The 27,496-nt window shown below is 43.2% G+C and overlaps 1 protein-coding gene across 1 annotated transcript in view; it reads left to right on the top strand.

Annotated features, from left to right (window-relative positions):
* The window catches only part of gpr142 (G protein-coupled receptor 142), a 31,287-nt gene extending 4,270 nt beyond the window's left edge, over positions 1-27,017 (top strand). Inside the window, exons 2-3 of the mRNA XM_073026562.1 lie at positions 9,640-9,798; positions 26,086-27,017. Coding sequence (XP_072882663.1) covers positions 9,669-9,798; positions 26,086-26,867 — 912 coding nt within the window. The 5' untranslated portion in view covers positions 9,640-9,668 and the 3' untranslated portion in view covers positions 26,868-27,017. The remainder of the gene's footprint in view (positions 1-9,639; positions 9,799-26,085) is intronic.
* The last annotated feature ends 479 nt before the right edge of the window (positions 27,018-27,496 follow it).

Here is a 27,496-nt window from a genome sequence, read left to right as displayed (position 1 = left end):
CGTTAGTCAATATTAAGACCCTACAGACCAACAGATTTGGTATGTCAACAAACCCACTCAAAAACCTCTATAGATGTACCATGGACAGCAATCTGACAGGCTGCATCACTGTCTGGAATGGGGAGTGGGGGAGTACTGCACAGGACCGAAAGAAGCTGCAGAGGGTCATAAATTTAGTTGGCTTCATCTTGAGTACTAGTCTACAAAGTACCCAGGACCTCTTCAAGGAGCGGTGTCTCAGAAAGGCAGCGTCCATTATTAAGGACCTCCAGCACCCAGGGCATGCCCTTTTCTCACTGTTACCATCAGGTAGGAGGTACAGAAACCTGAAGGCACACACTCAGCGATTCAGGAACAGCTTCTTCCCCTTTGCCATCAGATCCCTATATGGACATTGAACCCATGAACACCACCTCACTTTTTTAATATAAGTTATTTTTGTTCTTGCATGATTTTTAATCTATTCAATATACATATACTAATATTGGTTTGCTTATTTATTTATTTTTACTTTTTTTCTTCTATATTATGTATTCCATTGTACTGCTGCTGCAAGGTTCACAAGTTTCATGACACATGCAGAATCAAGATAATAAACCTGATTCTGATTTTGGTTATTAAAGTAGATTTATTAAATTGATTTAATAAAATAGATTTTATTTTAAAAATAAATAATAATTTCTCATTGGAAATGGAATGTCCTCCCACCTTGATTGCGGCCTATTGGCTGCCCTACCTTCAGCAGCTGAGGCAGCAACGTGACGTGATTGGTGGAATGGCCTCGTTGCTTCAGCGAATCCGGATTCAATCCTGACCTCCAGTGCTGTCTGTCTGGAGCTGTCATGTCCTCCCTGTGACCACATGGGTTTCCTTTGGACACTCCAGTTTCTCCCACCTCCCAAAGATGTGTGTGACTGACCATTATCCATAGCCCCTGGGTGACAGACTCTGGGGGGGCAGCTGATGGGAACATTGGGATAATAACATGTGATGAGTGCAGTGCTGATATAAATCGGGTGCCTGATTACTTTTGATGGGCCAAAGAGCCTTTTCTATACTGTACCATTACATGACTCTATATAGAGGCTCTAGCCTGTGAAAATCCCTCTTCAAACTTCTCAAAATGCTCAGCAGGTTCTATGGGTGTATCTCTTTTCTCGCTGTTGTCATCGGGAGTGAGGCACATGAGCCTTAGGTCCCACACCACCAGTTTAGTATTATGTTTTCTAACTCCAAAATTAATTGATAGATAAACACAGGGAGCCCAGAGATGAACATGTGGACTTCATTATTCACACTAGTGAGGTGTCACTTGTAATGTGGTGGCATTATGATGTGTGCCATTCGCGTAATTTTACATATAACCAATAATGAATTATCTAAACAAACAGAGAATGCTTAATCAAACAATATATTTACAATATTACTCAAATATTACTGAAATATTAAAGCCACAACATTCAGGAACAGTTATTACCCCTCAACCATCAGGCTCCTGAACTAGCGCAGATAACTTCATTCACCTCAGCTCTGAACTGATTCCACAACTCATGCGTTCCCTCTCAAGAACTCTGCACCTCATGTTCTCAGTCTTACTTATTCACATTTTTTCTCTATTTGCATATTTTGTTTTCTTTTGCACATTGGTCACTCTTCAGTCTTCGTGTGTAGCTTTTCATGGATTCTTTTGTATTTGCTTGTTTCCCTGTGAATGCCTGCAACAAAATGAAACGCAGGGTAGTATATTATTTTGATAATAAATTTACTTTGAACTTTGAAATGAACAGTTGATGTCTGGAGCTGGGTCCCTTCATCAGGACTGGAAAGAAAAGGTGGGGAAGGGTGGGGTGGGGGGGGGGGGAGAAGTACGAGATGGTGGGTGAAGGGGCTCAGTCTGAAACATCGACTGTTTATTCCCCTCCATAAAAGCTGCCAACTTGCTGAGTTCCTCCAGCATTCTGTGTGTGTGTGTGTGTGTGTGTGTTACTCCAGATTTCCAGCATCTGCCATCTTTCTTGTGTCTCCTTAAACTTCTCACATCTTTCCTCCTCCTGTGAGGAGCAATTTAAAACTTATCTCTTTGACTAAGCTTAACGGATGCTCGATCAGCTAGGAGGAGGAAGGTTACATGGGTCATCAGGAACGCAGAGTCTGAGGCTACAACCTGATCAGCCTCGATCTTATGAAATGGAGGAGCAGCTTCAAAAGGGAGAGACCAGTCTCACCTCTTTTCACAGTTTCAGTTATGTGGCTTTTTACAATTTTCTTCTTATCAGAAGCAGATTAGGACATTTACCTAATTCAAAACATAATACCTATTGTTATGGCTTAGGTGAGAATATACTGAGGGGTTACTGCCTGAGGCTCTTCACTGGTCGGTGCTGGCCATGGATGTTGTGTCCCAGCTCTCTAGGTGAGATGCAAACCAGAGCAGTATGATATGGAGAGCAAACTGTTGCCAATGTTGCAAGGCTGTCCTCTCCAAGCAGCTGATGAATCCAAAGGTTCGGCAGAGATCGATATAGTTTGGCACCAGCAGCGTCGCAGGAGTTGCCAGTCAGCGTTGGACTCAACATAGGACTGCCTTAGGGACTCCAGCTCTGGATTTTTCCTCTGCGTTTACTCCCAAAGCCTTCCCCGTGAGTGGATATAGGTGCAAGGCAGCAGAGGTGGGGATTCGATTTTTTCTTCTCCTAGATAAACTCCCAACCATGGATGATGAGCCCCATCTTCTCAAAGTGACTGGTTTTAAAGTGCCAGTAACCTACATTTGCCCCTTCACCTGTCAGAAGAAATGACTCTGCTGGGCTTAGTAGCTAAGCCACGCATGAAGGCCAGGAGCTGGGCTTGGTTGCCAGAGGCTATTTGAGATGCACGCCATTGGGAGCACTACCACCCCCTGGCTACAACACCTTTAAGGGGCCACTGCACAGGATCAGAAAAAAGCTGCATAAGGTTGAAATCTCAGCCAGATCCATCATGGGCACTAGCCTCCCCACCATTGAGGACATCTTCAAAAGGAGATGTCTCAAAACGGTGGTATCCATCATTAAGGACCCGCATTACTCAGGACATGCTCTCTTCTCGTTGCTACCATCAAGGAGGCACAGGAGCCTGAAGACACACTCAGTGTTTTAGAAACAGCTGTCCTCACATTTCTGAATGGACGATGAACCAATGAACACTACTTCACTTTATATATATATATGTGTACTTCTGTTGCAAAACAACAAATTTCATGACATGTATCAGTGATAATAAACTTGATTCTGATTCTAATTCAAAGACTACACAGGAAGATCTGATTAATGTCAAGTAACAGTTCCAAGTAACAGTTCATGATAATGTGGAAGAAATAGCTATATTAAGTTGTGTTCTCAATATTAATGCCAAGTTTGATTGAGGAGAAAATACTGTGCTGTGGTTCTCAGACACAGAGCCTAACCGGACTGCTCCAGCACTGGTGAGAAATGCTAGATAACTGGCCAACAGGTCATCATGAACTAACCAAAAGTTTGGAACAAAGATCCTCCACCTCAAGGATCAAGAATCAACTTTATTCACCATATATATTTAGATCTATTGGGAACTTGTGCTGGTGTGTTGCATGACATGCAACCAAAAAAAACAAAATTCAACAATTATAGAGAATAAAGAATTGCATAAAAAAACTTGCAGGTTAAAGTTGGGATATGGAATAAAATGTGCACAAATCCCAGCATGTATTCACAATGTAATATAAAAAGTGGTTTAAAGTTTTTACAGTGCAGTGACAAGGTAATAGATGAGGGGGCAGAGGTGGCCAACTAGAATGGTTGATCAGATTAATTGTCTAAGGGAAGAAACTTTTAAGATAGAGTGATGTTTTTTGTTTTAATAGCCCTGTATTGCTTTCCACAAGGAAGCATTTTGAAAAGGGAGTTTGACCGGTGGGTAGTGTCCGCAATAATTTCGCCTGCCCGTTTCTTTGTCCTGGACTCATAAAAGTTCTGCAGTGATGATAGACTGCAGCCAGTGACCTTTCCTGCTGGCCCGATGGTTCGCTGTAGTTTTTGTACATTGTGAAAGGATGCTGCACCAGACCAGACAGTAATGGCTGACGTGAGGATGCTCTCTCTGATGGCAGCCCGAAACAACATTGCTTCGATCTCCACAGATGCTGCCTGACCTGCTGTGTTTTCCAGCAGTATCTTTATTCCAGTTTTGTTGCCTTTCTGTAACTAAAGGACAGAGCAGGAATGAGAGCTTAATCAGGGGAGTGTCCTCCTCAGTTTAATCTTTCTACATTTGCTCGTTTAGTTCAATACACAAAGTGGTTGAGGATCTAGCCCGTAAGACCACAAGACATAGGAACAGCGTGAGGCCATTCAGCCCGTCACTCCACCATTTCATCATGGCTGCTCCATTTGATAACCCTTTCACTATCCCATCACAAATTTAGAGTTATAGAGCACCAAAGATAAGTCTGCAAATTTCTCAGCGAGTCCACTGGGGAAGTCAAAGCCCGGCACTGGCCAACCCGAGTCTGAGTCCACTGAAGGCTGGAGGTCTATCCTCGGGTTAAAGGTCTTTCGGTGGGAGAGAGGAACGGGGCTTTTTTTTTGCTGTCGTTGTTTTCTGCTTGTTGTGTTCTGTGTTGCACTGCCAGGTGCTGTTGGCGTGCTACGTTGGTGCCAGAATGTGTGATGAGTCTTGCAGGCTGCCCCCCCCCCCAGTACACCATCGGATGTATTGGTTGTTAACACAAATGATGCATCTCAATGTATCTTTCGAGGTCCGTGTGATTTGGCATGACATCTACAGCTCCAACAAACTTCTACAGATATGTGGTGGAGAGTATATTGATTGGTTGCATTATGGCCTGATATGGAAACACCAATGCCCCTGAATGGAAAATCCTGCTAAAACTAGCGGATATTGCCCAGTACATCATGGGTAAAGCCCTCCCCACCATTGAGCATATCTACATAAAGCACTGACAGCATCCCTCATCAAGGGCCCCCACTACCCAGAACACGCTCACTTCTCACAGCTGCCTTCAGGAAGAAGGTACAGGAGCCTTGGGACTCTCACCAGCAGGTTCAGGAGCAGTTACTACCCCTCAATCATCAAGCTCTTGAACTAGAGGGGGATAACTTCATTCAACTTCAGCTGCTCCCTCACTGGACCATTCCCACAGCCTATGGACTCACTTTCAAGGATTCTTCATCTCATGTTCTCAATATTCATCGCTTATTATTTATTACTATTGCTATTTCTGTCTTTTGCACATTGGTTGTTTGTCTGTCCTGATGGGTTCAGTCGTTCATTGATTCTACTGTTTCTTAGATTTACTGTGCATGCCCACAAGAAAACAAATCTCTGGTTTGTACAGTATATGGTGACGTATATGTACTTTGATAATAAATTCACTTTGAACTTTAAAAATAAACTTGAATCTTGAATCTACAGCGTGGAAGCACACCGTTCGCCCAACTGGTCCTTGCTGACCAGGATACCCCATCAACACTAGTCCTATTTGATTGCAACACACACAAAATGATGGGGGAGCTCAGCAGGTCAGGCAGCTTCTGTGGAAATGAATAAACAGTCAGCGTTTCAGGCCAAGACACTTTTTCAGGACTGGAAAGGGGAAATGTCTATTTGATTATGTTTGACCCATTATCAAATAAATCTTTCCTCTCCATGTACCTGTCTAACTATCTTTTAAGAGCTGCCAGCTTATTCTGCATACATGCACACTATCTTTTCAGTAAAAGAAATTGCCTCAAATGTTTCCACAATCTTGATGGATTTCTTGCCATTCTGCATTGGCTCACAGTGAAGCCATGCCTTAGTTTTAAAAATCTCATCCTTCTTTGTTGGCCTCTGTACTCCTCCCTGATGCACCATCGGAGCCACAGGAGCAGTCAGACAGGTATATCTAGTTCACCACACTCCCATGGCACTAAAATTTCCATGTGTATTCATGACTCTGGCCTCCTAAATGTAGTTACTCCGCACTGGAGCCTCTAGGTCCCCAAGCTCTGTAATTCCTCCCTAAGCCTGTCTACTTCTCCATCCCACTCCCTTCCTTAAACATGTGTGTGGTGAACTACATATAACTGTCTGGACATGCCCCCCCCCCCCCAACGCTGACTGCTCCTGTGGCTCCTCCCACAGACCGTGGCTCCTCCCATGGACCCCAGTATAAAGGCGATTGGAGACACAGCCCCCGTCTCAGTCTCCAGGATGTAGTGTGGTGGTCATTTGCTGCTTGTTCTTTCTTCCAGCCAATAAAAGCCTATATCTCGCCTCACGTCTCCAAGAGTTATTGATGGTGCATCAATGTGTTACCTATGGACTCACTTTCAAAGAACTCTACAACTCATATTTTCTGTATTATTTATTTAATTTAGCTTGCACAGTTTGTCTTCTTTTGTGCACTGGTTGGTTGTCAGTCTTTGTGTGCAGTTTTTCATTGATTCTATTGTACCGTAGTTTTTGTTCTGTTTTGAATGCCTGCAAAAAATATCTCAGGGCTGTATATGACAATATTTACGTACTTTGAATTTAAACTTTTAAACTTTAAAATGTATTTCCTTGATCAATCTTACCTTAATATAATAACTCGGCACCAAATTTTATTTGCTAACTCAACTGTGAAGCAGCTTACATCAATGGATGCGTAAGATGAATTCCAAGGATTGTTGATTATGGAACATTGCGAGTAGGCTAAGATCTATCCTCGTAATCTATCGTCAATGACTTGCGACAATGCACTATCATAGTAATTATGTCTGGCTCATTTTTGCCAACATCTGTTGATCGGCCTATAAATTCCACTTCTGTAGGGTAGAGGAAGTTTGCTTTCAAAGCAATTGTCTTAGCTTTTATTGCAAGGTGGCTGAACTGCTTTATGATCCACACCGTAATGGGCTGTTTACCTGGTTGTTGGATTGTTGATGACTTCTATGTGGGAACAGCAGAGCTGTTTCTGTTTGAAAGCATTAAAGGTGTACAGTTGATTCTTGAACAGGACCATCCAGTAAGTTTTTAGATGTTAAAGAATCCTCTTCTGCAATTCTTTAAAATGAACAAGGTTTCAACTTTGTCACACACAGGAAAATCCTTCATTAAGACTTTCAACACTCTTTATAATTCACTGAACTCATCAAATAGAACTAAATTTCCTTACATTGCTAACTGTGCAAAATTATTAATTATAAATTGAGTCCTACTGAACTGTTTCAGCCCAAAACGCTGACTGTTTATTCATTTCCATTGATGCTGCCTGACCTGCTGAGTTCCTCCAGCATTTTGTGTGTGTTGCTCTGGAGTTCCAGCACCTGCAGAATCTCTTGTGAAAAATTATAAATCTTGGACTTCGCAACAGACTAAATCAGAGAAATTAAAAATAACTGTACCAAAAACCTTCTGGTATTCTTCAGAATTAGAATCTGGTTTATTTTCACTGACGTACAGTATGCCATGAAATTTGTTGTTTTACAGCAGCAGTACAGTGCAATGTAAAAATACTCTATAAATTATAATAAGAAATATACATATAAATCATTAAATCGTGCAAAAAGCAAAAATAATGAGGAAGTTTAATGTCCATTCATAAATCTGAATGCGGAGGGGAAGAACCTGTTCCTAAAATGTTGAGTATGTGTCTTCAGGCTCCTGTAGTAATGAGAAGAGAGCATGTTTTGGATAATAGGGGTCCTTAATGATGGGATGTCCTGGATTGAAACATTGTCTTTTAAAGATATCCTTGATAAAGGGAAGGTTCATGCCCATGATGGGGCTGGCTGAATTTACAACATTCTGCAGGTTCCTCCCATCCTGTGTAGTGGCCCCTCCATTCCAGAGCTTGTTTCATATCTCCTGTTAGAGGAGTCGATGAGAAACAATAGTGAGTCAATTATAATAGACAGAATATCAATAACTGGTTTCTTCTGTCCTTTTAGAACTATAGTCAGTTTGGGAAGGGAAATACCTTCAGCAATTATATTTGCCAAATAAATTATTTTGTACAGTAGTTAAAAGATCTCAGAGCTCACATTATCAAAAAAAATCAATTTATTTTTAATCAAGCATGAAAGAAGATTCCTGATTCTCGGGGTAATTATATTTTTCTCTGAATTTAGTAACACAAGTCTTGCTGAAAGACATTACGATGATCAGACTCTAAAAGCTGTTCTCAAATATTCACCGAAATGCACACAAAATGGTGGGGGAACTCAGCAGCATCCATGGAGGGCATTGAGCAGTCATCCTTTTGAACCAAGAGCCTGGCCTAAAGCGTTGACTTGTTTGTTCTCCTCCATAGATGCTGCCTGACCCGCTGAGTTCCACTATTTTGTGTGTGTTACTCTGGATTCCCAGTGTGTGCAGAGTCTCCTGTGTTTATCTTCTTAATTATTCACCTCCAGTTTAGTTACAGTGATGTCTTTCAACAAGATTTGTGGCTAAGTAGTTTCATCGACCTGAAGCATGACCTCTGATGCTTTCTCCATTGATGCTGTCCAACCTGCAGAGCTCTTAAGGCATTTAATCTACTCCTAATACATGCAAAATTGCCAGAACAAAAATATTTATTTGCTGATAATCATTCTCTCTTACCAAGATTTTGCTGCTTTTCATGGTTTCTATTTTCTACTCTGAAATTTTCAAGATGGAATTTGTTGAAATTGGTTTAAAAACACTTAGAAAATAGGAAGCCGCACTTACAATGGAGACAGAGGATGCTGACAAAGCTTACTGGGTCAGGAAGCAAATAAAAAACAGGGTTAATGGGTTCCAGTGGATGTCCCAGATAAACATGCGTTTGGCATGGAAGCCAAGCTATGAAAAGGATCAAAGAAAAGGCTAGTGATGAGCTGGAGAGATGATTATGTCACGTTTCATATTGCCCCAGAAAATAACTGTCTCGTACTGAGTAAACACAAGAGATTCAGCAGATGCTGGATATCCAGCAGAACACACATATGAATGCTGGAAAAACTCAGCAGTTCAGGCAGCTGTCTATTCCTACCCAAAGGTGCTACCTAACCTGTCGAATACCTCCAGCATTTTATGTGCGTTGCTCTAGTACAGAGTCGCAGGTTTAAATAAATCATTTACACGACTTCCATCTTTACTTTTTATGCCAGGTCCTTACAGACACAAATCATCCTCCCTTTCTTTAGTGTCGTCCCCCAGCAACTGGTCAATTGTTAATCCAGAAAGTACAATTATTAGAAACTGGTGACAAGTGAATCATTGAATGCTTGTCAAATCGAAGTTCGAAGTAAATTTATTTTCAATGTACATATCTGTTACCATATACAACTTTGAGATTCATTTTCAAGATGGGGGCAGCACCTATCAGAACGAGGTACTGCTGATGATCTCTAGAACTTCCTCTTTTTTTGCATCAGGGATGATAGATGCCAAGAGAGTCAATTCCAGATTCATATGAGGTAAGTTGTAGAATTATCATGCTAACTTGAACTCTTTAAAGAATGTCACTGTGGCCCTGAATAGGCAGCTATAGATACTTGTCATATTTTCATTAAATCGCATCAGGTTACAACAATCATTCAGAGGCTGATGACCATTTGTTCCTTCCCATTCCTATGTGGAATAGCTGGACATAACCTTTGTCTTTTACAGGTGAATTAAAGTGCTTCCGAACAAAGAAGATGATTGAAGTGCACAACAGCACCTCTCCTGACCTCTGGCAGGAAGGGGGTGAAGCAGAGAATTCACCGTGCGTGCTAGGAGCCCTCCCCATCATTTACTACAGCGGCTTGCTCTGCTTGGGTTTACCAGGTGAGTTCAAAGTTCATCCTTTTCAGGGCTTGGAATTCACTCTGAATTATATTAAAACATAGAGAGGCAATCAAATAATTTCGACAGCTACTGTGTCAGCGTATGTAAATAAGTAATGCACTATTTATACACAAGCTGTAGATTTACCTGTACATACGTTCAGTGGCCACTTTATTCGGTACCACCTCTACCTATGAAGTGGACATTGAATGCATATTCATGGTCTTCTGCTGCTGCAGCCCATCCCCTTCAAGGTTCTATGTGTTGTGCATTCATAGATGCTCTTCTGCACACCACTGTTGAAAAACATGGTTGTTTGAGTTACTGTTGCCTTCCTGTCAGCTTGAACCAGTCTGGCCATTCACCTCTGACCTCTCTCATTAACAAGGTGCTTTCGCCCACAGGACTGCTGCCCACTGGATTTTTATTTGCTTCTCGTAACAATTTTTCCTTTGTTTTGCTTCTCACACCTGTCTCTAGAGGCTGCTGTTTGTGGAAATCCCAGAACATCACCAATTTCTGAGATACTCAAACCACCCACTCTGGCACCAATAATCATGCTGCATTCAAAGTTACAAATCACACTTCCTCCCCATTCTGATGTTTGGACTGGACAGCAACTGAACCTCTTGACCATGTCTGCATGCTTTAATGCATTGAGTTGCTGCCACGTGATAGGCTGATTAGATATTTGCATTAACGAGCGGGTGTGCATGGGTACCTAATAAAGTGGCCACATTGATGAGCGAGATGAATTACTGTATGTTAAAGGCACATTAGGAATTACCACTGGATTAAACAAAGTTTAATCATTTCCTGTTTGACAGATATTTTACTTCTAACATATGTACCATGATTCATTAGTAGCAAGTTTTTATCTTATGTTTCTAAAATTAACTATTGCTGCATCAGGAATGCATTATTGGGCCACCCTCTTATCCAAATATGATTAGACAATCAAATATAGAAGTTCAAAAAAAACAATCAATGATGCGTAGTCAGCATTATCAAATGAAAATTTCGATCCAGGGTGTGAAAACACGGTCTTTGCATTGACACTGTAGGTGAGGTCAGTGAGTTCATAACCTTTTGCAGAATGTAAGCTCTTTTCCACAAGACATGCAGAGCTTAACCAGAGCGCTTGTGCTTATGCAAGGACTCCTCTCCGGAACTTTCTAGAAACATAGCTGCATCACAGAGAGTCTACTGAGTACATGGCACAATTCTTCCGGTGTGGTGATGGTCTTCATGTAACAATAGGTGTTCATAACTGATATTAAAAGTCATAGAAAACAGGTTTCCAATTGCAACAATGGGAAAAGAAACAAAAATGTCCTCAATCCAAAATGAACCCGTATGAGAAAAAAATTGCTTTAAAAGGATGAACTGAATCTGACGAATGAAGATGAGAGCGCAGTCTGATCTGTGGAAAGGTGGGCACAGTTGGTAAACCAAGTGTAGTGAGGGGGCAGGTTACAGAGGAGCAACAGTGTGAGTAGAAAGACAATGGCCTAAAATGTTACCTAATGGCCTGTGATGGATAAGGATCTTGAACTGCTGGTATATATTATCAAGATTAAGACTAACAGGACTAATTGATCCAGACAAACAAGAACATACACTCAGTGGCCCCTTTATTAGTTACATCTGTTCATTAATGCAAATATCTAATCAGTCAATCATGTTGCAGCAACTGAATGCATGAAAGCATGCCGACATGGTTAAGAGGTTCAGTTGGTGAGCAGACCAAACGTCAGAATGGTGAAGAAATGTGATCTAAGTGACTTTGACCGTGGAATCATCGTTGGTGCCAGACAGGGTGACCTAAGCATCTCAGAAACTGCTGACCTCCTCGGATTTTCACGTAGAACAGTCTCTAGAATTTACAGCAAGTGGTGTGAATAACAAAAAAATATCCAGTGAGTGGCAGTTCTGTGGGTGAAAATGCCTTGTTAATGAGAGAGGTCAGAGGAGAATGGCCAGACTGGTTCAAGCTGACAGGAAGGTGACAGTAACTCAATTAACTATACATTGCAACAGTGGTGTGCCGAAGAGCATCTCTGAAAGCACAACACATTGAACTTTGAAGCGGATGAGCTACAACAGCAGAAGACTACCAACATACCCTCAGTGGCCACTTTATTAGGTACAGGAGGTAGCAGTGGCCATTGAGTGTACGTACATCTACACACTCAAACATGGTTTGGCCAAATCATAAAGGGGCAGTGGAAGAGAGGAGGCGAGGACTGGGAAAGAAATTCTAACTCCAGCCATTAGTGGAGATAGTTTAAACAACACAACAGAATTTGTGCAATAATATCATCTAGTAAGCCCTACATTTAGAACAAGAATGTCAGAATGGTTTCAAGGTATTAGAACGAAGAGATAATTTGAGAAAAAACTGAAGTGTTCAGTAGATCACTTAAATCCTGCGGGTGATGTACAATACTGAAGAGTTAGATGATTTGAAGTGAGTGGGAGAAGTTGACCCATAGGGCACTCGGGCAGAAACTACAAGGTTCTACTAAATGGAGTTAAGAGATGACAGCTCTCTCAGGTCAATGAGTAGATATAATATCAAAATAACTTGTGTCAACAGTGGAGACAAAACCTGTAAATAAGTTAAACTGATGATTCCTATGAAGACATGAATTACTATTCCTTTTCAAGAATGAAAACAGCTCTGCTTATATAAATAAATGATATACATGAATGATGTATACACTAAGTGGCATGTAATTTAGTAAATTGGTTTATTATTGTCTCATATACTCAGAATGAGAATTAGATTTAATATCACCAGTACCTGTTATGAAATATGTTGTCTTTGCAGCAGCAGTACAATACAATACATAAATAATAATAAAAAAGGTGCAGTCAAGGCAATTGATCTATATGAATGGAGTGTAAAACAATCCACTCCAATGGTGTATTAAAATAGAGCAAGGTAAAGCAACAAAATAGTACAGAATAAATTCTTACGGTTACAGAGAGAGCGCAATGCAGATAGACAATCTGGTGCAAGAGCATCATGAGGTAAATTGTGAGGTCAAGGGTTCAGCCAAGCAAACCCATCCCCAAATTCCTTGAGCTGGGACACGCCTCCCTTTGCAACTGGACCCTTGACTGACTGACCAACAGGCTGCAGTCAGTAAGGATAGACAGCAACACCTCTTCCACGATTATCCTCAACATCAGTTTCCCACAAGGCTGCATCCTGAACCCTCCCACCGCCCCCCACTGTACTCCCTGAACACTCATGACCACGTGGTCAGACTCTGCTCTGTCTACATCTATACCAGGCGTTCCCAACCTTTTTTTTATACCATGGACCCGTACCATTAACCAAGGTGTCCATGGACCCCAGGGTGGGAACCCCTTATCTATATGTTTGAAGATGATATTACCACAGTGGGCTGTACCTCAAGTAGTGATGAGCTGGAGTACAGGAAGGAGATCAAGAGTCTAGTGACCTGGTGTCATCAACCTTTCCCCCAATGCCAGAAAAACAAAAGAGCTGGTCGTAGACTTCAGCAAGGGGGCGGTGCACCTACTCCTGTTTACATCAATGGTGCTGGGGTCAGAAGGTTTGAGAGCTTCAAGTTCTTCAGGGTAAACGTCACCAACAGCCTAACCTGGTCCACCCACAATGACGTCACGGCCAAGAAAGCTCGCCAACATCTCTACTTCCTCAGGAGGCTACGTAAATTTGGCACATGCCTCGAACCTTCACCAATGTTTACGGAGGCACGTTGAAAAGGTTCTCTCTGGTGTGGCTGCTGCTCTCTCTCTGTGACCACTAGAAACCGCAGAGAGTTGTGGACACAGCTTCAGCAAATCACTGAAACCAGCCTCCCCTCTATGGGCTCTGTCTATACTTTGCTGCTTCAGTAAGACAGCCAACATAATCCAAGACCTCAACCACCTCAGGCATTCTCTCTTCTGTCCCCTCCCATCGGACAGAAGATACAAAAGCCTGAAAGTATATGCCACCAGCCTCAAGAACCACTTCTATCCTGTTAAGACTATTATACAGTTCCCTGGTAGGATAAGAGGTGGAAGATGTTGTATAAATACGGGCCTTTATTTTAGGTGTGTGCCTGATTTTGATTTCATGGCATTACCAAGTTATCCACTATCTCTCAGTTTGAGGTAGTTCTATCTGCATGTTACATTAAGACAGGGGTTCCCAATCTGAAGTCCACAGAACCTTCAATTAATTGTAAGGATCTATCATTACCATCATCATCAGGTGCCATGCCAGTTAGAGCATGGCCCACACACTCCTGGTTCAGGTCAAGCGGTATTCATTTCCAGCTCTCTGGCTGCTGTCTCCATCATCATTTGTCTTTGCCTTCCTCTTGCTTTCTTCCCTTCAATCTTTCCCATAATTACCATGCATTCTAACTCCTCTTTCCTAATCAATGTCCAATGAAGTTATGTTGCCTTTTCATGATCTATACATTATTTCTCTTTTTGTGCTTGCTCTGTCCATGACATCCTCGTTAGATATTCGTTTCATCCATGAGATTCTTTGTATCCTCCTCAAAAATCACATCTCTGCTGCTTCTCATGTTACTAGATATTGTCCAACATTCTGAGCCTTATAGCGTAACTGGATAAATGTAACGTTTCAGTACTCTGAGGCAGGTTGGATCCAATAATTAAAAAATGGCTGGGAACCCCTGCCCTAAATGAAGTTGCATATTTTCAACCTATTAAAAATGGACAAAAAGAATTGCAGTATTTTTTAAAATAATTTGAACACAGGATTTGGGCAATGCAGGCTATGCCAGCATTTATTGTCTGTCCCCAGTTGCCTCTGATTTAAAGAGTCAGCCAGGTTGGTGTCCTGATGAAGGGTCTCAGCCTGAAATGTCGACTGTTTACTCTTTTCCATCGATGCTGCCTGGTCTGCTGAGTTCCTCCATCATTTTGTGTATGTTGCTCTGGATTTCCAGCATCTGCAGATTTTCTTGTCTTTGTGAACCATGTTGGTGCACCTCAAGACACAAAGATGGAAAATTGTCTCCTTGAACCAGATGGGATTTTACAGCAATCCAGTTATTGTATAGTTATGGTTCCTGTTACTTTTATATACAGTATATTTTAAAAATCTGATTAATTTAGTTAGCCAGTTTTAAATTCCCCGTTGTGAGATTCAAGCTCACGACTCTGGAACAATGATCCAAAACTCTGGCTGCTAGCCTGGTGGTTTAACCCCAACTCTACCTCCAGCTGATTAAAAATGCAAGTGGTTCTGCAGATGCTGGAAAGCCAGAACAACACACACAGAATGCTGGAGGATGCAGCAGATCAGGCTGCATGGATGGAGAGGAATGAAGGGGAGATGTTTCAGGTGGAGACCCTTCATCAACATTGGGCTGCGGAGTCCCTGGTTGTCGTGTCAGATTCTGCATCTGTAGTCCCTTGCGTCTCAACACTACATCCAATATCCATTTGATAGCTTGTGTTTGTCAAAAAGACAAGGGCATAAATTAATCATAAAGACCATTCAAGGGGAAATTAAGGAAACCGTTGTTTCACATAGACATGGTTAGATTGTGGACTTCTTGGTTACAGTGAGGGAAGATGAGCTGCACATATTAATAAAATGGTGGACTGTGTAAAAGAGAATAGTTAACACATTAATTCAGTGGCCACTTTATTAGGTACCTCCTGTAATTAATAAAGGGGCCATTGAATATACGTTCATGGTCTTCTGCTACTGTAGCCCACCCACTTCAAGGTTCAATGTGTTGTGCGTTCAGAGATGCTTTTCTTCATGCCACTGTCGTAACGCGTGGTTATTTGAGTTACTGTCACCTTCCTGTCAGCTTGAACCATTCTGGCCATTCTCCTCCAACCTCTTTCATTGACAAGGTATTTTTGCCACAGAATGGCGTTTTGTTTCTCGCGCCGTTCTCTGTAAACTCTAGAGACTAGAGCACGCAAAAATCCCAGGAGATCACCCCATCTGGCACCAGCAATCATTCTACGGTCAAAGTCACTTAGATCACACTTATTCCCCATTCTGATGTCCCCTTTGAACAGCAACTGAACCTTTTGACCACGTCTGCATAGTTTTATGCATTGAGTTGCTGCCATATGATTGGCTGATTAGATATTTGCATGAACGAGCAGGTGTGCAGGTGTACATAATAAAGTGGTCATTGAGTATATATGAACAAGGCAAAGAAGTGAGACAAAGTAGTTCCTGTTTGGTAAAACGTGAGTAGATCACAGTAGAATAAAATGATCTGATTCTAGACTCAATAACACTGTGACTTCAATCATGTGGCAAATGATATGTCCTTAGTAACAGTAATGCTAACTCCTGAGTTCCAACACTTCTCTTAAATGAATTTAGTTATTCACATCCTGCACAGAAAGGAATGGGGGTGAAGGCGGGAGAAGGAGCTTTCCGTCTAGCACCAGGTCGTTGACCATCTCCAGACGCATTAAGCATATGCTGGTGAATGCTTTGAACACTGTGATTCAGGCGGTCACCTGAAGGTGTGGGGGTACTTGGCCTTCTCTGAGTGGAAGTCCTTGTCAACACAGGGCTGAATAACAGCTCATGGATCTTGAGACCTTGACCATAAGACATAGAAGCAGAATTAGGACTTTTGGCCCGTTGCATCTGCTCCCTAACTCTGACATGGCAGATTTATTATCTCCCTCAACCTCATTCTCAGTCGGACGATGGTGTGGTGACATCAGTACCGGACTTCGGGGCAAATGTACAGTCCGAATCCAGCCGCCTCCTTGCACGCTTGGTTAAGTGTCAAGCTAGCAACTCTGCCTCGTTAAAAAAACAGTCAAATGCTACAGAAATGGCAAAAATGCTGCCCATTGGACTACAAGACTCGATAAGGAAGCAACAACCCCATTCTCCTGCCTTCTCCCCGTAACATTTGATTACTTTACTAATCAAGAACCTATCAACCTCCACTTTAAATATACTCAATGACTTGGCCTCCACAGCTGTCTGTGGCAATGAATTCCACAGAATCACCACTCTCTGGCTAAAGAAATTCCTCCTCATCTCTGTTCTAAAGGGAAAATTCTATAGTTACAATGTATCTACGATGCTTCCATTGAATTTCATATAATTTTCACACCTGCTTCTTTGCACCCACACTCCGGACACCCAAAATGAATGTTAATCAATATGCAACACACACAAAATGCTGGTGGAACACAGCAGGCCAGGCAGCATCTATAGGGAGAAGCGCTGTCGACGTTTCGGGCCGAGACCCTTCGTCAGGACTAACCGAAAGGAAAGATAGTAAGAGATTTGAAAGTAGTGGGGGGAGGGGGAAATGCGAAATGATAGGAGAAGACCGGAGGGGTTGGGATGAAGCTAAGAGCTGGAAAGGTGATTGGCGAAAGTGATACAGAGCTGGAGAAGGGAAAGGATCATGGGACGGGAGGCTTCAGGAGAAAGAAAGGAGGTGGGGGGAGCACCAGAGGGAGATGGAGAACAGGCAAACAACTAAATATGTCAGGATGGGGTAAGAAGGGGAGGAGGGGCATTAACGGAAGTTAGAGAAGTCAATGTTCATGCCATCAGGTTGGAGGCTACCCAGCCGGTATATAAGGTGTTGTTCCTTCAACCTGAGTTTTGATTCATTTTGACAATAGAGGAGGCCATGGATAGACATATCAGAATGGGAATGGGACGTGGAATTAAAATGTGTGGCCACTGGGAGATCCTGCTTTCTCTGGCGGACCGAGCGTAGGTGTTCAGCGAAACGGTCTCCCAGTTTGCGTCGGGTCTCACTAATATATAAAAGGCCACACTGGGAGCACCGGACGCAGTATACCACACCAGCCGACTCACAGGTGAAGTGTCGCCTCACCTGGAAGGACTGTCTGGGGCCCTGAATGGTGGTGAGGGAGGAAGTGTAAGGGCAGGTGTAGCAATTGTTCCATTTACAAGGATAAGTGCCAGGAGGGAGATCGGTGGGAAGAGATGGGGGGGGACGAGTGGACAAGGGAGTCGCGTAGGGAGCGATCCCTGCGAAAAGCAGAAAGAGGAGGGGGAGGGAAAAATGTGTTTGGTAGTGGGATCCCGTTGGAGGTGGCGGAAGTTACGGAGAATTATATGTTGGACCTGGAGGCTGGTGGGGTGGTAGGTAAGGATAAGGGGAACCCTATCCCGAGTGGGGTGGCTGGTGGATGGGGTGAGGGCAGATGTGCGGGAAATGGGAGAGATGCGTTTGAGTCTGGTTTTCAATTAACTGCTGTTCACAGCACCAGGAAACTATTGTGCAGGGCTGCATTTTAAATTTAATCTACAATCCACGTTCAGGTCTGAAGACTGGTTGCTGAAGTTAACATTTTGCTCTATAACTTAACTCCAGAGTAGGTCCTAACAGTTCCCAAACTTTTTTATGCCATGGACCAATATTATTAAGCAAGGTTTCTCTGGACCCCAGGTTAAGAACCCCAGATTTAAAGTCTTTCAATATTCAATAGGGTTTCAATGAGGTATCCCCTCATTCTTTGAAAGTTCTTCATTCTTCTAAAGTAGGAGGGGGGCAGGAGAAAGAGTCTTCAGTCTAACCCTGCTGACTTCCTCCTGACACATTAACCATGTGCTGGTGCAGGGTTGGAACAGCGAGATCCAGACAGTCACCTGTCTGGGTGGGAGTCCTTGTTGACTCAGGGGTGAATAACTGGATCTCGAGGCCTAGAACGCTCCTGGTGCGAGGCCATTTCATAGCAAGTGGGCTGCAGAGCATCATGTATTGATCCTGTCAATTCACACGGATGAATGTGGATGTTTCTGAGCGAGAGTGACAGGAGAGGATCATGAACAGGAGCTATGCTCATTGTTCACACTGCTTGACCCAGGGTCACTGAAACCAATGCAAGCCCTGGGCAAAACCAACTGAATGATTATCAACACTCCACCAAGATCCTCCAGGTTGGTTCCTCATGTGCTAAATCTTGTTGAGCTGTGGAAGATCTTCTAATTACATTCAGTGGCCACTTTATTAGTTACCTCCTGTATCTTGTAAAAGGCTACTGCATGTACGTTCATGGTCTTCTGCTGATATAGCCCAACCACTTCAAAGTTTGAAGTGTTGTGCATTCAGAGATGTTCTTCTGCACATCCTGTTGTATTGTGGGAGGAAACCTACGCGGTCACGGGGAAAGCGTAGAGACTCCTTACAGGCAGCGGTGGGATTGATCGCTGAAGTGCGCTAACCGCCAAGTTATCGTGCTCACCCTAATACAGTGAGAGTAGAATGTCAGAAACACAGTGAGTGAGAAAGATCTGATGAGCACAGGGAGAGTGGGGGAGTGTAGTGAGAGGGTAACATCTGGGGCACTGAGGTAATGAAACATCTGGAGACCGTGGTGAGACTGAGACACCTGGGAACTTAGTGAGACGCTGAAGAAACACAGTGAATGTGAAAATCATTATAATGGAGTGAAGATAAGCTTATTGTGATCGCGACTTCTTAGCATCATTGTAATAAACTTAGTGCCCAATTTATTAGGTACACCTAATTTGGTAGGGAACCCAGCACGATCTTCTGCTGCTGTAGCCCATCTACTTCGAGGTTCGATGTGTTGTGCTTGCAGGAATGCTCTTCTGCACACCACTGTTGTAATGCCTGGTTATTTGGGTTATTGTCACCTTCCTGTCAGCTTGAACCAGTCTGGCCGTTCTCTCATTAACAAGACACTTTCACCACAGCTCACTGGATATACTTTGCTTTTTTTCTCCATTCACTGTTGTACATAAACATCCCAGAAGATCAGCAGTTTCTGAAATACTCAAACCACCCCGTCTGGCACCAACAATCATTCCATGGTCAGCAGATTCAATGGGCCGAATGGTCTCATCCTATTCCTATGTCTTATGGTCTTATTACATAAGTCAAAACAAGGCAAAGATTTCCTGTATCTTTACTCTTAAGGATCAGGTGTTTGTTTATTCATGGTTGTTTAAACTGCATCCTTAATGGCTCACACACGTTCCAAACATCAGAAATATGTTCCAAAAGTAAATTTAATATTCCTCAATCCAGTTGTAGTGAACCGAGGACCACAGGCGCAGCAAAAGATAAATGCACCACTTGCTGGATATCAACATTGTGATATAGGTCAGGGGGGACATGAAATATTAATACAGACCAAGAGGACAATTTCTTCACACTGCTGTTCAGGGACAACAATAAATATTGGAAAACATTATTGAAAATGTTGCTTCCAAGTTGGGGCTTTGGGATGTTTTGATGCTGAGAGCTGTTTTTAATCAATAAACATTGTGTCAGAACAGCTAGTGCTGATTTCAGTGCCCATTGAATTAGATTGAAGCCTAGAGCAAGCAGCCTTTGACATGGTGAATGAGCTCAAGGGTGCCCTGTAGTGCAGAACACAGAGTAAATCCAAAGGTCATATCATGTTCCAGGACCTGACAAATACCTCGCCACTTCCTGTTTTCACTCTGTATGTGGCTGCATACTTGCAAAACAAGGCTATACTGAAGAGCTTGGCTCTGAAATTAACTAATTAGGTTCTGTGGTTTGTATCAATTTGAGGATTTTAAGTCATTTCTTTAATGATGCAATGACACAGAGTTTCTGATGCTGGACTAGTACTCATGACACTGAACATAGCGGATTCCCATTAGCAAAATTGGGAATTTAAATCAATCAAGGATTAAGAAGTTGCTATCAGTAATGATGAACAGGAAACCAATGGATAGTAAAAACCATCTGGACTCCTGTGTTTCCTTTGGTTTAGTTTAATGTTTTGAAGGTACTGAACATATCAATGGTGCCTTGGGAAGACCGGATTGAGGAGGTGTTTGAGGGTAAAAAAGCCAGGTAGCTGTGCCAGAGATAGGGGTGGAGGGCAAGTTGTGAGCCTATAGGGGTGAGGTGAGGCGTTCCTGTTGGCTGTTCACTCGCTCCTCGGCATCATGGGGGCTGCAAGGAAAGGAGCTGTGAGGACCATCACGATCAGGGAGTGTGACCGTGGACCAGTGCTGCTGGGACACAAGCTGGGGCCTGATCAACCCCGGCTGGGTCATCTGGGTGAGAGTGTCTGATGCTGAAAGACCCAAAACACCCGATGATCCCAGGTTACACCACTGATGTACCTCAGCATCACGGAATGAAAAATCACAGGGATAAACACTGAATAATGATCAGATTCATACCCTAGTGACTTACCGAATAATCTTTAAGATCAATGTTCTTCCATAAAGAAAATTTCCTCAGAAGATGAGGTGAATGGAAGAAAACGTGTGTCAGGATTTAGTTTATGTGGATAGTGCAGAGTGGATTTATTGGACTAAAGTGTCTTTTCTTTTGTTCTTTGAGGCAATAAATTGTTAAATATTTCAAGTGAATAGCAAAACCAATGTGCCAAGTGAAATTCGGATAACATAAGCGTTTTTCTCAGGAGACTGTCAAAATTAAGTATTTTAACCCTGATACGGACATCCCCTATGGTGCTTTGGATTTATTAGCAATTATGAGAATCCTTGTATTTAGCACATTAATTACAAAGACATTTATTCTGAAGATTGCAATTCACTCAGCCGTCCCTGCTTAGAGGGGTAGTATTAATCTCCCACTAGACATTGTTAATGGGACCGCGGAGACATTTATCAGAGGCCTGCTGAGAGGCATTGACTGAAATAACTGCACACCTCAGCAGCGTAGGCACAGTAGACGACTCAAACGCTGTCGGAGCAATTTGTAAATCGTGGAGGGTGCACACTGGAAAGGGCGGGAGATGTGAGCAAGCGAAGAGAAATGCCTGTTAGAGACAATAAAGTTGGATTGCGAGCTCAGTGAATGAGGGAAGCGTGAGAGGCTGCAAGCAGGAGCAATCGATGGCTGGCAGCGAGAGAGGTTCATTCTCATTAAGCACGCACACACACACAAAGAAGTCTGGGTGGATTAAGTCAGTGCAAGTTTTGGATAGGAAATTGTGTAAAGCGGAGTCTCACCATTTGCAAGTGGTGAGTACCACAGCACAGAAACAAGCCCTTTGGCTCACCTAGTCCATGCCAAGCTATTAATCTGCCAAGTCCCATCGACCTGCACCCTGACAATACCCCTCCCATCTATATCCCCATCTTAAGTGTTGAAATTCTGGCAGCACATTCCACACTCTCATCGCCCTCTGAGTGAAGAGGTTCCCCCTCGTTTTCCTCTTAAATATTTCACCTTTCACCCTTAACCCAGGACCTCTTGTTCCACCTCTGAACCTCAGTGCAAAAAGCCTGTTTGCATTAACCCTATCCTCATAATTCTGAATTTTGAATACCTCTATCAAATCTCTCCTGTTTCTCCTACGCTTCAGGGAATACAGTCCTAACCTACTCAACCTGTCCCAAAAAACCTCAGTTCCTCAAGTCCTGGCAACGTCCTTAAAAAACTTCTCTGCACTCTTGCAGTCTTTCCTGTAGGTAGATGACCTAAACTGCAAACAGTACTCCAAATTATGCTTCACCAACATCATCTACAGCTGTAACGTAACATTCCATCTCCTGTACTCAAATCTTTGATTTATGGAGGCCAATCTACCAAAAGCTCTATGGCCCTGTTTACCTTTGAATATGGAGTGTCCTTTTATCATCTTCAATTCAAGAAATGCCTGCTGTTGCATCACCTATCCTTCTTGCTGGCTTTATTGTCTATACCAGATACAGTGAAAAGCTTTTAGACCACAAGACATAGGAGCAGAATTAGGCCATCTGGCCCATCGAATCTGCTCTGCCATTCAATCATGGCTGATCAATTTTCTCTATCTCCTCCTCAACCCTTGTTCCCAGCCTTCTCCCCGTAACCTTTGATGCCATGTCCAATCAAGAACCTATCAAACTCTGCCTTAAATACACCCAATGACCTGACCTTCGCAGCTGCATCTGGCAACAAATTCCACAAATTCACCATCCTTTGGCTAAAGAAATTTCTCCACGTCTCTGTTTTGAAAGGGCGCCCCTCTCTCCTGAGGCTGTGCCCACTTGTCCTAGACTCTCCCACCATGGGAAACATCCTTTCCGCTTCTACTCTGTTTAGGCCTTTCAACATTCAAAAGGTTTCAATGAGATACCCTTCATCCTTGTGAATTCCAGCGGGTTCAGACCCAGAGCCATCAAATGTTCCTCGTATGGCAACCCTTTCATTCCTGGAATCATCCCTGTGAACCTCCTCTGGACCCTCTCCAATGTCAGCACAACTTCTTCTAAGATGAGGGGCCCAAAACTGTTCACAATACTCAAGGTGAGGCCTCACCTGTGCCTTTTGTTCTGCGTGCATCCACACTGATAAAGGATCAACGTTATTCACCATATAGCTAGGGTGCCTAAGACCTTTGCACAGTACTGTAAGTAATTTTATGTATTGCACTCTACCGCTGCCAAAAAAGAAACTAATTTTGTGACGTATGTGAGGGATGATCCTGATTCTGATATGGGTCTCTATTGCGGACTAAGAATGGGAAGGGGGCAGGGAGAGGGGAATCGTGGTTAGGAAAAGGGAAGGGAGAGGGGAGAGAGGAGGGAGCGGGAAACAGCAGAGAAACATTCCGTAATGATCAATAAACCAATTGTTTGCAATCAAATGACCTTACTTATTGTCTCAGGGCTGGGTGTATTTGTACCCACGCCAGCCCCTATCCTGGCACTTTATCTCTGCCACCTATCCCACACCTTCCTGGCCATTCCCAACATCCTTTGCTCCCACTGGATTTACAAATTTGCTCTCCGTTCCACGTTGACAAATGCATAAGCCTGAAGCATCCTAGCTCTATATACGTGCCCAAGGTTTTTGCACAGTACTGTACAGGTATTAAGAAATTACTGTGGTGCGTTGGCGTGACATGCAACAAAAGAACAACATTGAACAATTATGAAGATCGTGCCATGGATAATTACATTACGGTAGTCAACAGAAAGCTGAATGCAGACTTTCATATTGCAGTTGTAGAGAGGGTGGAGTGCAGGTAGGCAAATAGAGCACAAAGGCCACTACAAGGTAGATTGGGAGATCAAGAGTTCAATCATTCATCCTATGAGAAGTCTATTCAAGAGTCTGAAAACGGTGGGATAGAAACTGTCTTCAAGTCTGGTGGTACGTGCTCTCAAACTGCTGCTCAGTAGGACAGTGGAGAAGTGAGACTGACTGAAGTGAGAGGGCTCCTTGATAATTGGTTTATTTCTGTCACATGCACTGGGAAACTGCGAAAAGCTTATCATCCAGACAGATCGCTCTGAACATAATTACACTGAGGTAGTAAAAGAGGAAAGCTTTGCAAACTATAGAGCAACATGCAGAGAATTACTGAGCAGGTAGACAACAGAAGTGTGTGGGCCACAAAGAGGTAGATCAGGAAAACAACGAGTTTATTCTTTAGTATGTGAATGGTCTGTCCAAGAATCTGATGACATGTGGGACAGAAGTTGTCTTTTAGCCTGGTGGTTCATGCTCCTGGGCTTTTGTATCTCCTGCCCAATGGGGGAGAAGAGTGAATAATCATAAGACCATAAGATGTAGGGTTAGAATTAGGCCAATTGGCCCATCGAGTCTGCTCCACTATTTCATCATGGCCGATCCAATTCCCACTCAGCCTTCTCTCTCTATCCCTTCATGCCCTGACTAGCAAGAATCGATCAACCTCTGCCTTAAATATACCCAATGACTTGGCTTCCACAGTGGCCTGTGGCAACGAATTCCATAGATTCACCACTCTCTCCGACTAAAGAAATTCCTCCCTCATCTCTGTTCAAAGAGGATCCCCCCCCCCCCCCCCCATTCTGAGGCTGAGTCCTCAGGTCTTAGACTCTCCGACAATATGAAACACCCTCTCCATATCCACTCCATCGAGGCTTTCACCATTCGATAGGGTGCAATGAGGTCACCCTTCATTCTTCTGAACTGCAGTGAGTAGAGGCCCAGGGCCGTCAAACGTTCCTTGTATGATCAGGGTGGGAAAAGATGAAATGGTTACCAAGGTGTTTGAAGTGGCAATAATTACCGCTATAATAATATGCCATATATTATCTGCTAAATGATATTAAAACCTGGTTCTATGAGGGGTGTAGACAGGGTAAATGCAATCAGGGTTTTTCCATTGAGGTTGGGTGAGACTAGACTAGAGGTCATGGGTTAAGGGTAAAGATGAAATGTTTAATGGGAACTTGAGGGTCACCTCATTCACTCAGAGGGTGGTGAGAGTGTGGAATGAGCCACCAGTGCAAGCAGAGGATGCGGTTTGGCTTCAACATTTGGATAGGTACGTGCATGAGAAGGGTACTGGGGGAGGGGTTATGGACTGGGTATAGGTCGATGGGACTAGGCAGATAATAGATCAGCACAGACTAGATGGGCCAAATGGCCTGATTATGCACTGTAGATCGGGGTCCCATGAATAGTTAGCTGTGGTCTTGGTGAATGGCCGAGCAGGCTCGAAGGCCAAAATGGTCTCCCCTCTCCCAGGTTCCTGTGTTCTTATGTTTTAGAGGAAGATGGAAATCTATGAGGTTACATGAAGGTAGTAAATAAAAAAATCAAACAGCATGTAGAATATCACGTTACAGTTACAGTGTGCCAGTGTAGTGTAGTGTGACGCTATTACAGCCCGGGGCTTTCCGGAGTTCAGAGTTCAATCTGGCCCCGTTCGGTAAGAAGTCTGTACATCCTCCCTGTGGAATGCAGGGGTTTACCCCGAGTGCTCTAGTTTCCTCCCTCAGACCTACTGTGGGAAGAAACCAGAGAACCCTGGGTAGGTTAGTAGGACATTGCAATTGTTCTGTGATTGGGTTAGGGTTAATTGGGTTTGCTGGGGCAGCATGGCTCAAAGGGCCAGAAGGGCCTACCTCAGGCTGATTCACTAATAAATAAATAAAGTGCAGTTTTACCTGTGGTATTCAAATAAAGAGCTACTAACATGCTCAAAATGCTGGACTGTCGGAAGTTCTCAGCCCGGAAAAGTCCACTGTTTATTCTCCTCTGCTGCCTGATCTGTTAAGTAGTGTCTGTTGCTCTAGATTTCTGGTATCTGCAGAATCTCCTGCGGTTATAAAATGTCTGAGTTTAATTTTTTTTTGTAGCACCCTAACGTAAACTCTGGTAGGAATGAGAATGCACTATTCTTTACCCATTCCACACAGAATTGTTCAATATATTAGCTTAAAGGGAAAGAAATTTTTATCCTGTTGAAATGAGTCATGTTCCTAACAACATAGAGGACAACAGAATCTCCTGTGTTTATGACTGGCCAGTAACTTGCCACATTTCTTTCTTTCAGTGAATATTCTGAACGTAATTGTCCTCTCCCATCTGGCCATCAAGACACAGAAGTCCTCCTACCGCTACCTTCTCTCTCTCTCTGCTTCTGACATCCTCACTCAGTTCTTCATCATCTTTATTGGCTTCATCCTGAAGACGGCTATTCTCCAGCGAAAGATCCCCGACCCACTGGCGCACACAATCAGTGTCCTGGAGTTCGCGGCCAATCACGCTTCCATCTGGATTACAGTGGTGATGACGATCGATCGGTATTATGCCCTTTGTCACCCTCTGAGATACCGCATGGTGTCATACCCGGAACGTACCCACAGAATAATAGCAATGGTCTTTGTAATGGCTTTAATTACAGGCATCCCGTTTTACTGGTGGTCTGACCTGTGGCGAGTCAATAACCCACCCACCGTTTTGGACCAAATTCTGATATGGATCCACTGCTTTGTTATTTACTTCATTCCGTGCTCAATATTTCTCATCGTCAACTCATTGATTGTCTACAAGCTGAAGAAGAAAGCTCTGGTCAACCGTTCAGGGAAGACTACTGCGATCCTTCTTACAGTTACTACTGTTTTCGCCATCCTCTGGGCACCTAGGACGGTGGTTGTTATCTACCATCTGTACGTTTCTTCAGCTAACAGGGACTGGAAGGTTCACCTGATGCTCGATCTGGCCAACATGCTGGCCATGTTAAGCACCGCAATCAACTTCTTTCTGTACTGCTTTGTGAGCAAGCAGTTCCGCGTAATGGTGAAGGAGGTAATCCTGTCCTTCTGCAAGCACTGAGGGAGAGGCAACTGTAAACGATGAAGAACTTAAAAAGCTGCCCCATCTTGAGTTTACAAATGGCAGCGTGGCCTTCTGCTGCTGTAACGCATCCATTTCAAGGTTTGACATGTTGTGCATTCAGAGATGCTCTTCTGCTCACTACACCGGTAATGTGTGGAACTTGAGATGCTATCACCTCCCTGACAGCTGGCTACTCTTCACTGACCTCTCTCATTAACAGGGCATTTTTGCCAACTAGTTCATAATAAATTTACTTTGAACTTTGAACTTGAACTGTCTCTCACTGGATGTTTTTTGTTTCTTGCACCACTTCCAGGGTGTTGTGCGTGAAAATCCCAGGAGATCAGCAGTTTCTGAGATACTCAAACCATCCCATCTGGCACCAACAATCATTCCACGGTCAAAGTCACTTAGATCACATTTCTTCCCCACTCTGATGTTTGGTCTGCACAACAACTGAACCTCTTGACCATGTCTGCATGCTTGTATGCACTGAGTTGCTGCCACGTGATTGGCTGATTAAATTTTGCATTAATGAGCAGGTGTACAGGTGTAACTCATAAAGTGACCATTGAATGTATGACAATAACCAAAGCAACAAGCATGGCTTTAGAATAACACCGATA

The sequence above is a fragment of the Hemitrygon akajei genome, chromosome 22 (assembly GCF_048418815.1).
Source record: "Hemitrygon akajei chromosome 22, sHemAka1.3, whole genome shotgun sequence".
Classification (NCBI taxonomy): Eukaryota; Metazoa; Chordata; class Chondrichthyes; order Myliobatiformes; family Dasyatidae; genus Hemitrygon; species Hemitrygon akajei.
The sequence above is the reverse complement of the archived record's forward strand: the minus strand, read 5'-3'. Positions and strand labels throughout refer to the sequence as shown.